This window comes from Falco cherrug, chromosome 13, assembly GCF_023634085.1.
Source record: "Falco cherrug isolate bFalChe1 chromosome 13, bFalChe1.pri, whole genome shotgun sequence".
Classification (NCBI taxonomy): domain Eukaryota; kingdom Metazoa; phylum Chordata; class Aves; order Falconiformes; family Falconidae; genus Falco; species Falco cherrug.
The window spans coordinates 12,950,139-12,964,172 of NC_073709.1; the positions used below are offsets into that span (position 1 = coordinate 12,950,139).

The 14,034-nt window shown below is 37.0% G+C and overlaps 1 protein-coding gene across 4 annotated transcripts in view; it reads right to left on the bottom strand.

Moving 5' to 3' along the window:
- STRN (striatin) overlaps window positions 1-14,034 on the bottom strand; it is a 73,446-nt gene that overhangs the window by 32,066 nt on the left and 27,346 nt on the right. For all 4 annotated transcript variants that reach the window (XM_055725484.1, XM_055725483.1, XM_055725486.1 and 1 more), the window contains exons 6-7: window positions 2,438-2,573; window positions 442-577 (exon numbers count right to left, since the gene is read on the bottom strand). In XM_055725484.1, coding sequence (XP_055581459.1) covers window positions 442-577; window positions 2,438-2,573 — 272 coding nt within the window. The remainder of the gene's footprint in view (window positions 1-441; window positions 578-2,437; window positions 2,574-14,034) is intronic.

A 14,034-nucleotide genomic window follows, 5' to 3' on the forward strand; every position in this document is an offset into this window, starting at 1 on the left:
GCTAGCACACAATAAACGTACAGCTAATTCAGTCTTTATGATTCACATTACTCTCTGTATCAAAATAGGAGAGCGCTAAGATGATGAAGTAACTCATGTCGTAATTGTAAAATACAGATTTATCAGAGTCCTTCATTAGCACCGGTCACTGGAAAAGCACACTGAAATTCCACTCATAAAATTCAAATTCTACCTGCCTTATTAATAAAGAAAAGGAAAAAGACAATGACCAGAAGCAGAAACCTTGAAGAATCCTTACATTAAAGCAATATACAGAAAAATGAGAATATTATGTTAAGAAGACTTCAGTCTGCCAATTATTTACTTTAAGAATACTTAAAAAGTGCTGTGATTGTGATAGAGATCTCAATCAATCTATCACTAAAAATATATTCTTAGCACCTTCCCCACCCCCCGGTACAATCCATTAAATTTCCTTACCCCAGTCTGTTCCATCTCCTGAACTTCTTGATTCCCCATCACCTTCATCTGAGGTAACCAAAAAGTCAAACTCTTTCAAAGCTTCTTCTGTGTCTCTGTCTTCACTGCTGTCAGATAGCACTCTTTTTCTTACAATCTGAAAAGTCAGGAAGGAGAGGAAGAAAAGCTGAATTAAGTTACACATGCATCTTTATACTTAGCAGTAGTCTTCTATGCAAAATCCTAACAGGAAGGTGAAGAAGCAGAAAAGTATACATTAATAAGCAAATCTGAAATAAGCATACAGACTTTGCTCAAATTTCTAAGTCAAAATGAAATCTGTCTGTAGATCTTTCTTCCTGTGATCACCAACAATCACTTGATAATGAATCTACACTGACCTAGATTGCTATTTTTTTTTCAATATCAGAAAAGTACAAACTTTCTCTTAATACAGGTTAAAAAACCCACACAAAAGCAACAAAACCCCCCGAATGCTGTAGAAAGGACTTCAGCAAAACCAGACTCACTCTGCTTGTCTGAAAATAGCTTTTTTAACTCCCACCTCTGAAACCACTCTACATGTGGACCAAAAGACAAGTCTAGGAAAAAACCCCAAACATATCTGATGAGCTAATTCGCTTAGCTTTGGCAAAAATAATTCCATCCTGAACAATTCCTCAGATATTACTGTTATTTAAACATGTTTAAACTGCATTTCCCTTTCAAATTCAAAAGCAAATTTGGTTTAAAAAAAATCACCAAATTTTGGTAAAACATATGTTTTAAGGACCTCGTTGTATGCTTTCTGCAATAAATTTACTTTTCCCTCAATAATCAAACTTGATGCTTTGCAGTTATTTGACTAACAAGTTGGTTGATGCAATGATACATGAAATCTGAGGCATAAATTTTACTTCTACAGAGAAAGAAAAATTACATTCATCACAATATTTTGACTCGGAGCCTTGCTAAGGGACAGTTTGAAAAGACCTCAAGTAAGCCAACATCCCACAGTTCATGAGGATGAACGACTGTTTCTTCTAAATACAATGAGCGAATTTCAAAACTAAAAGCAATTCTAAATGTCAAGTTTCATTCCTTCAGCAGGTTTACTGAACATACTGTTCAGTAACATACAGATGATTTTACAAAAGTTTCAGACATTAGCTTACAGCCCATGAATGACAGGAACAAGTTTCCAAAGATCCTTTTTAAAAGCTCTTTTAAAACTGATGGGGTTTTAGGTGTTTATTCTTAGAACTGGTCATAGAAACAATCACATTATCATAACACTTATCTGCTTCAGTCCTCAGAAAACACAACTCATTAAATAAATACTAATTTTGAAAAGAAGATAAAATTGAGAACTGATTGTATAGATCTATTTTATGTGATCATATGGACAAATCATATAGCAAAGTATAGATCATGAGGGAGCTTCAGGTATTCGGCTGAATAATCAATCAAAAACGTCTATTAACCATAAGTTAAAGAGTTCCAGTTATACTTTCTCTTCCTTCCACAAGCTATTTAAAAAGAAATGTGCTATTTCAGTTCTGTACCCTAGAAGGATAAATTTCTAAATGTCCTTTTAAATATCAATAGATTTATAAAAATATTCAAGAAACAACACATTTTTGACATGCAACATGACATACAATACCTTAAAACTAAGCTGATACTGTAAAAAAAGGACATCTGCTATCTTAGAAATTGTGTATCCAATATGTATCAAAAATATTAGGCAGTATAGAACAGCAGAAAGACAATTTTTAAAAAAATTAATCTGTCACTGAAAACTTAAAGCAATGAAGATAGCAAAGCTTAACTTGTTGCACAAACCCAGAAATGCATATGTAATTCCTCTTATGCACACATGCTTGGACAGACCATCATAAAGATGCACTAATGATTTGCACGTGTACATACACAGTCATATACTTTGCATATAGGCATCTCATTAATCTCACTTTTTCTGTTCTTCGTAACTTTTTCAATTATTTTTTCCACTCACTGTTGCGGTATCAATGATTGTTTTCTCTCTTCCTTCAATATCTTCCTCATCTTCCTCATCACTAAAGTCTGCAGCTGCATTTTCAAGAAACTTGAAGGTCTCTAGCAGAGAGGCAGAGTCAGTCAATTCAGGTTTCCTAAACAACAACAACAACCACCACCATGAGTCAAAAGAAATCGTAACAGTCACTTTTGCAATTACCAGTCTGTTCTGTATTATCATGCCCAACAACACATGAGACTCAAATAAGCCTGCAGGTAAAAATGGAATATTACAGATAAAAACGTTTGTGGATTAAATAACTAAACACCCGTAAACTATCTTATTAGAACCAACTCCTCATTCAACTGCAATTACCAGGACAGATGCTTTAATTTTTTATTTCAAAAGCATTTTAAAGCAACATTCATCCGATACATCCCCAAAAGCAACAGCAATAATGATACACCATCACTTAAAGCCACAGCAACAAGGACATGAGTTACAGCTACTAAGTTGGCCTCCCACATGTACATCAGGGTGCAGAAAATCTTTGCTGCTGCGTTCTGATGCTCCTCACCTTGCTGGGAAGCATCAAACTCCAGATCTATTATTCATTAACATTTGAGACACGGTAAATTTGCCACTATAAAACCAGACAATGGGAAAATATAATTGATAACTAAATAACGTTTGCCTAGACATTAACATTAAACAAAGAAAGAGGTGAAGACTAGATAAAATTACAGCTGCACTGGCACAGATTCAGGCACTGCCTCAGAACAGGAAGCGTAAGGGCTGCTTTATTAACAACTGAAGAGGAAGAAGCCAAGAAGCAAGACTGTAACCACTATTAAAACTCTGATGAAAGTACAATTAAAGCAATCCTAAAATTAACAATAGACACCATGTTTTCTGTGCAGAAGATGCACTTCTCCATCAATCCCTCAAAGATCAAGTGCTGGGAAAAAATTACACCCTTTGAATTGTAATGATTACTTCCAGTAAAACCTTGTACATTCTTTGTATGACTTTACAGCAGTAAAGACAAGCTTTATTGTTTTCTTACCTTTAATCAGGAGTCTGTTTTTCATAGTTCATCACTAAATGCACGTCATCTTGATTTTCACAACCACTGAAACAATAGAAGTCTCTCCCTCTCCTTTCATAGTTGTAGCTCTAGATCATCTTGCATAGTCACCCTTAGTATGAGCAAGGGCCTCGCTAGTGCTACATTTTGCTTCTGCTATGACCCATTTCAAAAGGTTCAGTCAACTAACAAGCCTATATAGTTACACCTTTTAAACTCCCTGCAGTGTAAACACCTCCATCCATCACCCACTTACTCCAGTGTTTCCTCGTAACACTTTTCAAAGGTTTAATACAGGAAATATCCAAGGGCAAAAGCTCCAATATGTAATAAGGTGTGATAAGCAGCACCATTCCTTCTTTATGCAGTCTCTGCTCAAGCAGTTCTATGCTTACATGACAATAATTAGTAAGAGTGGCTTCTTCATAGCCCAGATGTCTGGATCTCATTAAGACAATTTGCTGTTCTACCTTTTTTTCATTTACTCATCTTTACAGCCCAAAAATACCAACAGAGATTTCACTTGCCATTAGAAATTCCACATACACAGCACCATAATATCCGTGATGTACAATATGTCTTCGTGGTCACTAGCTTTACTGAGAACACTCCTACCTTCCCATATCTTATCTTAGCTAGGAACAGGATCAAACACGTTTCCAGTCTGCCTTGCTTCCTACAGTATTTTGACCCTCTTGTGACTATGACAAACCTGAAAGCACTCTAGTATTTTTCTTTTTCCTTAAGTAATCACTACTTTTATGGCCTATAATGCCTCATGAATCTGTAGGAATAATGTACATTTTCACAGAATCCTATGGTACCATTATTTTGCCAATTCCAACACACAAATCTTAATAAGACAAAACTTGTAATGTGCTTCACTTGACTAACTTCTTGATTTTCAGCAAATTTTGTGTGTCCTGTTCGACTTCTAGTAGACTGAATCATCCAATCACAACTGTATTTCTAGTTTTTTCCTCTCTATTATGTTGTGTAAAAATCTGCCATGCAAAATCTTGGCTGCTAGTTGTTATTAGCCATTATCAGACAGGCTACAGTAAATGGCAACATATGAACTATGAACATATGAAAACAGAACATAAAATTTTTATCAATTTTGTTATTGATAAATTGTTATATGTTTATAATTGTTATATATTTATATTGATAAATATGTTATATGTTTATAATAACATAAATGAATTTGTTATTACGAGACAGATATCTTTCAACAGTACAAGTATTTGCAGTAATTCATACCTAGATTTGGTTCTGTATTAATTTGATCTTAAATCATGCGCTCTTACTCTGAAGTTCAAAGTGACTACTGAAAAAGGTGGTTATATCTTTTTTAACTGGTCTGAATTCAACTATCATATTAATTATTACATACTTTAGTGGGCAGGATATATACATAATTGTATATCTCTGTGTGCACAGGGAGGTAAAAGACATCTCATGCACTGGAAAACACAGTAGTTTACAACTTATTTCAAAACTCCTGCACTGTACAAAAACGTACAAAGTCAGCATTGCACCACAGAAGATTATTTGTGCTAAGGCACAACTTTCAAGAAAGAATTCATAAGAACCCAAAAAAAGAAAATAGAAGTGATAGAATATTTAAACTATTTAAAGGTTCTACATGGAAAAGAAGCTTCGCACTGACAAACTGGTTGATTTGCTATATTGTACCCCAAAACACTTCAGCAGTCAAATCAAAAGTAACTCAACAATTTAGCTATTTTTCATTTATATACATTTCATCCTTTATCAGCATATAAATATAATATATTTTAGATATTACTGTCAGCATGAATACTTAGGAATACTGTAAAATATACTTAAGAGAATGTCTCGCCTTTTATGTTATGTGCTTTGATGGCAATTTGAAGCTTGCTTGTTTCATTATTTTCCATCTGTTTAGTTCACAAAGCAACATAAAAAGGCAGAAATGGCAAAAGTAAATCCAGAGATAGGGTAGTACAATAAATTACTTTAAATTCCATTTTAGAATAACACACACATTTTCCAGGGCTTTTGTGGTCTAGAATACTTTTCATCAAATTAATGGGTGAGAACAACAGAATGGAGTGCCAAAGCAGGAGACTGATACATTAACTGTAGTATTACAGGCAAGACTATAGCAAGGTTCAGGACCTGTTGAAAATAAAAGGAGACCAAAAACCCAGAAAAGGTCTCAAAAAGGACAATTCCTCTTTAGTGAACTTTCCTAGATCAAAACATTTATAAGAGAGAACATAATTTTCAAAGAGTACAAGAACTGAGAAGTGTTCCCTTTTCCTTCTTCACCAGCCTGTAAAGTTTTCTGTAAAGAAAACTGCTGGGGAAAAAGAATCCAGTAACCCCAGACAGCAGGACCAGCTACAGGGGTATCAAAGCAGAGAGCATAGAGTAAACCAGATTTTGGCAGGACTTCCTCAACCCTGTACTCCTCAGCTGCTTGTTCTGAGTCTCTTTCCCACTGCTCTTTCCTCAATCATACTCTGCAACAGCACCCTTACATGGTTTTCTCCCCAGCACCTAACCTTGCCTTCTTTCCTTGAGGGTTTCATCCCAGTTGACCTACCACTTCCTAACCTCATTTAAATAATAATAATGATAATAACAACAACAACATTTAAGCAATATGACATCTTCTATCAGATACTGATGCTGTTAAACTCTGCCTTACATCCTCCTCTCCAGTAGCCTTATCCAATTAGACAGGAAAGTGTTGGGGGCAGAGAGACTACCTGCTGCTCGTGTCTGCAGATGAATAACTACAGCAGGACCAACTGCTAGTCACAAGTATAGCAAGTACAGCAGGCAGTGCCAGAAAGTAAAATATAGCTACGCTAACACTGCTGGGTCTTCCATCTTACTACTAACGGAGGAGTAGCATGAATATTACTCTTCACACACGGAATCTCTGATCCCCAAAGATAAGAAACTTTTTCCTGTTTAAAACACATAATTCTTGTTACAAATGGGCTGGTAATAAAGTACTTACCTCCCTTAAAGCAACATAAACCTGAAATTAGATAAATATTTTTCTCCTCTGAAGAAGTTGCCAGAATTTTCTGCAGCTGTGACTGCTCTGAAAATCTCATCCTAACTTGTATTTACTTCAGATTTGTCTTAACTCCTTGGCCCCTGTAAGACTAAAAATAATATCATCTTCCCATGAAACTTAAGAAATATGATTTGTGGATATTCCACATGTACTATTTAAAACAAGCATGGCTCTCACTGGGCCTCAGGGAGCCACACAGCCCACTCTTCATTTTCTGCCCTACAGTGACACAGATCAAGACAAGTATTTTGTGTAAAAATTCAGTTGGCCCAGACATTGCAATATGAGCGGCTTTACAAAATGTATAGTGTTCAATTAGCTCTCAACATTAAATATTCAGGATCTTAACATAAATCCAGCTTCTTACTGACTGAAAAGGAGAAACCATAACCTACAGGAAAGGTGAAGTTTTTATGTGGAAACTAAACCAGCACATTGATGGTACCTCTCCTGCTCCAAACATGATTCAGGCATTTCAGATTGCAAAGTCAAGTTTAACTCAGACCAAAGCCACATTACAGACATGTATTTTCTTTGTAACCAACACATTCAGTATTTTTATCATTACCTTTTCCTCTGTTGTTAATGACTCTTGGGTGACTGTGGTCAGGTCCAGGGAGACCTTCATAAACTTCTCCCATGAACTACCCAACCACAAGGGCATTAACTGCCTCGGTCCTACTCGCTCCCCCAAAGGAAGAAGTAGAGGGTTTTTTTGTTTGTTTTATCCAAGACATACACAAGTTATCTTAAATAAAACCAGATTTTATTGATAAATTCAGAAGTAGGAAGAAATACCACAGTAAAATTAAATAAACACAAGTTCAGCTCAGGCTGAGAAACGTTTCTGGGGGCCTGTACAGGAAAAAAAGCCTGTTGTGACCCAGCATTCAAAGAGCCATTCTAGCGTACTCTTTCTTGAGCCATTTTCTTTGGCTCAGTTTCCTCCTGCTACCAAAACATGCTACTGCAAGGTCATAAGTTTTATTAATTCCCCATAGAATTTAGTTTTGTGTTTTAACACAGTCTTTTCAATGCGGCTAGTTGAGTTCTTTCGAACTGGACGTAGTAAATAAACGCATGCAGATTCAAATGTATTCTTTTCTGAGGACTGTCTTTCAGAACAGTTTGCTAAATCTTCAATACTGTGCAAAATCTGTCACAATGCAGCACAGAAAATATCAGACTAATAATGTATAAAACTATGGAACACATAAAATAATCAAAATTTACACACAAGGAACACAAGGCAGGCTAGACTGTCATAACCTTTGAAACCCCTTATGAATTCACACCACACAATGCAAGAACCAGTGCAATACATATTACAACTGGTAAGCAACACTTACAAAATGGTTTGGATGTAAATTGGAATCGCGGAGGAATGCCATTTAAAAAGGAAAGGCCAATTCTCTTACCAAATCTAATCAGATAACTATGTGAAATAAACAAGCTTTTTAAAGAATAGAAATAAAAAATAAATTCAACGTTTGAAGAATCAAAGTAACCTATAAGTTATTTCCCCAGTCACCGCCCCTCTCTTTGCTTCTCCCTTTCCCACCGCACAACTTCTCTGTTTCTTACTCCCCATTCCTTCTGTATCATGAGTCTTACGTGAAATTTCCAAGAAGCATCCCTCAAACCCTTAAGCCATAGATCTGTGCCAATGAAATGAAAACAGTTAACAGTGGTCCATTGGTAATACTTTCTTCACACAAAACCCCAATTAATCTTCCCCCGCTACTGCTGCTTTAATGCATCTGTTAAAAGTGTCCAGGTCTGGCCTAAATCAGTTACCTTTGAAATGCCTGTTAGGTCACTGCAAGATGGAGGCAGGAACAAACAGGTAAAAGGTGAAAAAAATCAGTAAAGGGAATAAGGCAATTAGATCTTGGATTTTTTTCTTTTTGCAATTCAGTATTTTAGTCTCACATACTATTTTGGACATCTTTTTCATGGCAAATGTTACCTCAGGTTTTTAAATTTAGAGATATTTTCCCAAATAAACCATTTTATAAGCTAGTCAACACACAACATTTGTCAGCCAGTATGCAGCATTTTCATTACACGGGTCAGTGTTAATAGGATTTAGAGATGCAGAAGTTATTATTCAAAGCCTTCTGGTACAGAAAGACATTCATTCGCTGAAATGTCAGCTGGAATGGTTTGTTGTACATCAAAAAGATAAGGTCTTCAAAATGTTTAATTTTAATCTTTAAAAACATCTTTGGATTTGCTCTCAAATGTTGAGGTTTGATGCCTTTTTGCTCATGTAAAGTATAAGCAGTGGAAGCCACATGCAGGTCAACAGAAAAAAAACCCTGGGCAGTAGATCAGTTTCAGAGAGAGACTGATATATCATTCAGGATAATTTTTTCTTTTAAAAGTTTCTATTCTCTATTTAAACATAGTTCTAATAACCAAACCCTTAGCAAGAACTTAGATAATTTATCTATATTGGTTTTTACATATACACACATCCCTATATATATGTGTGTGTATATACCTGGTATACCCTCATTCCTTTCCAGTTCTATTCCTTTATTATATTTGCTTCCACTCACATCAAATAGCAGTCAAATACACACCCTGAAGAAGGTAAACTAATTGGACTGTTTAGGTTTCAGTCAGCAAGATAAAGCTATTAAAAATGAGGTAATAAGTGAACCCCAGATACTTAAATTCTTTCACATTTTCAAGGCTACAAGTGACATTTGCAGGCAAGCTTTCATTTTTGTTTCAATTTTCTGGGGGAAAGGACCCATTTCTTTCACTCCAGGTGTTAAGAATTCCAATCATTATTATGAAGTTATTATTTTAGTATCTATTTTTGAGTCCAATCATGCCAAGTGGTACTTATCTTTTGTAATGCAAGTGAGCTGATTGAAGAAACTGAAAACAGATTCTCTTAAATTCCATGACATAAGTGGAAACAGGACTATATTTATCTCAGATTGTCATATTAACATTTCGTTTATGGAATCAGAATCTTGCAGGGTGCATTCAAAATCCACATGATGTCTTGAGTGCTAAAGTTTTCAAAAGGATCTGTACGTCAGCAAATAAATAGGCAATGTAAGAATACAAAGTTTGGCCACAGATGTACCAGCTAGTAACACATATCAGCTGAGGCTACTTCACCTAACAGAGTATGAAGAGAAACCAATTTTGCTTTAAGACTTTCAGACAACAGTAGCTTGTTCATCACTGTATCAAAAGAAGAAAAAAAACCCAAAGGGGGGGGGGGGGGGGGGGGGGGGCTTCTCTGACATCACTGCAGGCCTTTAAGATAAACAAAATTAAGCTGAAAGGTATGAGAGACCAGATGACAATCTTCTAAAACGACTGGAGCTTAGCAAGTTACGTATTGTCTCCTGCAAATAAATATTATTGTCTTGAGTATTTGCACTACACTAACTACTGTATGCTTCTACATACTAAAGCAAACAGCAGCAACTTTATAATAATCAACCCAAACATTCTCACCAGCCTTTCCTATAAAAAGGTTCAACTTGCTGTTGGTACCACAGCACTGAGTGTCCAAACCCCAGCTGTTGAAGTAGGTGTAACTGGTATAACAGACAGCAAGTTATAACTGGTGTAACAGACAACTCATAAAAATCTGTAGAAGATGTAGTGAGCACTCAGCAGAAGAGAAACATCCTCTCTACCCACCACAAAGTACACACTTCACACATCCCTGGGGTCAGAGGAAAAATGCCAGGACTTACCCTTAAAACAATCAAAGGCACTTCCAAAAAATAAAAATGAAATAAAATTTTAAAAGAGAGAGTAGAGAAGTGTGGGCATCTGCTGTTGTCAGTACAGTCACAGGTAGATCTGAGAGATTGCCGAGTAGCAGCAACAAGCACTATACACAGATCAATGGGCTTACACAGAACCTGTGCTAAAATCAAACCATGCTGAGAAGTACAGCAGCTTTTCCATTCTTTTACTGGAATTCTCCCAGTACCAATTTGTTTTGTTCTCTACCACTTTCATTTCACTGAGAAAGTATTGGTTGGTTACCAATGACAGTCAAAACAACGGAAGTTTTGTTTCCTGTTTCTGTTTCCCCCTTCTCTCCTCCCGGAGGGGTAACCATATGGCAGCATAAAAGCATCAAATACTAGGTTTTTTCATTTTCTTTGGGACTTATCACATGAGTGTCCAGTTGTACAGCAGGCCATTCAGCCAATCTGTTCTTTCTGCAATTTACATCGCTATATTGAGAAATCTTTAAGGAATTGTAAAGCTAATGTGCCTTCTATTTTCCTGTTCCTGAAATGCATCATTGTATCCATTTTCCTTCTGTTTTTCACTGTGCTGTTTTCCCCTCTATTGCATATTATCTTCATCACATTCACTCACATTCTTTCCAAACTGCTAATGATTTGTCTTCATTGTTTCTCTCACAAGCTTTCTCTTTATTCAGTTCCCATACTCCACTTCTCACATTCTTCCTTCCATGTAAACATTTTTCTAAGTGTCAGACTTAAAATCCAGTCTCAGCTGGGTCCACAATATTATGCAGTTCTTCCAAGATCAAACAAATCAAATGTTCCATGAGTTGTGTTTTCTCTCTAGCAGAGGTATTCCTTGTTAGACTAGATTAATTTCCATGCATTACATTTTGTCCAGCACTCTGCTCTTCAAATGTAACTAAAACATCTTCAGGCTGACCACTAGCCTCAGCCTTGCTAGAAGACATTTGACATCAATGTTCATTAAATGTTTTGAACCACAAAATTTGCTGAACTGTGCTGGCTCGAGCAGTTCACAGGCTTCTGCAGTGACAGCAAAGCCTTCTCTTTCAAGGAGTTTTACTGTACATGTATAGCCACAGAGCACCTTCCCATCTGCATTTTAATTTGCAACTGTCCCAATTTCTGGTGGTCCTGGCACCCATGCACATAAGTCCTTAAACTTCCTGGTACTGTGCTACAGTTTTGGTCAGTTTCTTGTTCTTCCAGTCTCTCACCATAACTTTCCTCCTCTACCACTACCAAACTGCGGGCACTTGTTCATTGCACGCCTTCCAACCATACAAGCTTTCTGTGGCCCCAGTCCTCGTCTCACTTTACATGCATGCTAGAAATAACAAGAGGCTGCTAAAAGAACTGCCAGTCCTTTTGCCCTCCCAGTAAGCAGCCTAGCACAGGCAAGGTTACTTCGAAGAGTGCCCCTACCTTGACTGTGAGCCAGAATCTAGCTGAGCCACCTAAATTTTTCCCAGTTCTGCCAACCGGTTAGAAAAAAGTTGAATTAAGTTTTCAAACACTAAGTAAGAATTCCAGTTGGGATCAGCAGCAAGATCCACGTGCCTTAAATCTTAGTCACCTATTCGAAGCCAATACTCTTCAAAAAGAAGCTGTTCTATACATGTTTAAGTAATGCTGACAATAGATGAGGCAGTTAACAGGTAAGTATGAGCTATTCAAGAATAACATTTCATCTCATTTCTGATTTTGCATTTGCCATAAAGCAGCACTTCAAAATCGCAGAGGCAAGCAACGATGGAGCTGGGAGCAGGTGAACAGTGCCACATGCCATAGAAACAGTGAGGTTGTCCTGGTTTCTACTGGGATACAGTTAATTTTCTTCTCAATAGCTGGTACAATGCTGTGGTTTGAATTTAGTATGAGAATAATGTTCATAACACATTGATGTTTTTAGTTATTGATAAGTAATGTTTATACTAAGTCATGGACTCTTCAGTTTCATGGGCCCTGCCAGCAAGAAGGCTGGAGGGGCATGGGAAATTGGGAGGGGACACAGCGAGGACAGCTGACCTGAACTAGCCAAAGGGATACTCCATAACACAGATCATCATGCTCAGTATATAAAGCTGGGGGAATAAGGAGGAAGAGGGGAGACATTCGGAATCAACGGCGTTTGCCTTCCCAAGTAACCATTACACGGGATGGAGCTTTGCTTTCCTGGAGATGGCCAAACACTTGCCTGCTGATGGGAAGGGGTAAACCAGCTCCTTGTTTTGCTTTGCTTGCGTGTGCAGCTTTTGCTTTACCTATTGAACTGTCTTTACCTCAAGCCATGAATTTTCTCACTTTTATTCTTCCAGTTCTCTCCCCCATACCACCAGGGGGGAATAAGCAAGTGGCTGCATGGTGCTTATTAGTTGCTGGCCGGAGTTAAACCATGATAGAGGTGTTAACTTTTTACAGTATCTAATAGCACAAGATGATAGAGCTGTTAAATAATAGGCAGTCTCTGCCAGGAAGAAAGCCACAAAATGCTTCCTGCACAGGAAATTGAAAAGGATGGTCTGAAAGCATACTTGAAACACCCAGAAGAATCACAACATTGAAAGCTAGTCCTGTACTGATTGACCAAAGAATTTGAGTCAAATCCCAATCTTTCCCTCTCAGTGAGGGAGAACTCAGCAGACATACACAAACTCAGAATCACCTGTGAAGACTAATGTGATTATGTTGAATAAGATCTGCAGAAAATTCTTCCACTGTAAAACCCTGGAGTCACTTCTTGCACATCATGTTTCAGAATGCTCCCCCTAAGCTTTCTAATACAGTCTGCCATCTTACGCATCACAAGTGAGATGAAAACAGTTTCTCAAAGGATGCAGCCTGACCAGCCTTGCAGCTGGCAAGCTTGCAGAGCCACAATGGAAGGGAGCTCATTTTTCTCCATCAGTAAGTATGCTCAGCGACAGGGTAGACTACAAAGTGTTAAACCTAATATCAGATCTACCTAGAAAGCAAGAAGGCAGGAAATAAATGCAAGTGTATCCAAAACTGCTATATCAAAACCACTGGGCAACCACTTTGTCCATCAAATAACTACCTTATAAATATATCCATCTGTTTCAAAACCAAAGTAAAAATATTTCAATAAATTTTGAAGTGTAAGAGGAGCTTTATTTACCCACTTCCCTTGAAAAGAAGTGACCCCTTCACCAGCAATTGAACTAAAATTGTTATTGTAATCTATCAAGCATTCCTTGTTCTTCAATAACAAAGCTGCTGTACATAAACGACACAGCTTGCCTACTACATAGCAGCACAATATATATTAGTAGCTTGTGGGTTTTCTTATACATGCAAATTTTCCATCTCACTGGAAAATTTCATTTTCATCTGAATTTAATTACATAATAATGAACTTCTGCCCTTACATAACTTGTTGGCCTGAAGTTGCTGCAGCTATCTGCCAAGTATAATGAAATTTTACAAATGCTTTTTAAGAGAGAATGTGTCATATAACAGTATTAGACCTTAGGAGAAAAAAAAAAAAAAGTTGATTTTTGCCACATCAGCTTAGAAAAGGAAAAGAGATGGAGAATCTTTGAGGAATGCTGTGCTTGCTGATGCACCAGAAACTACTGGGAACACTACCTCATGTACTGTTCAAAAACTTTTGCATCACTTTCATAATTTTTCAAGTTCTGTAACTAAAATATCTTAAACAAGA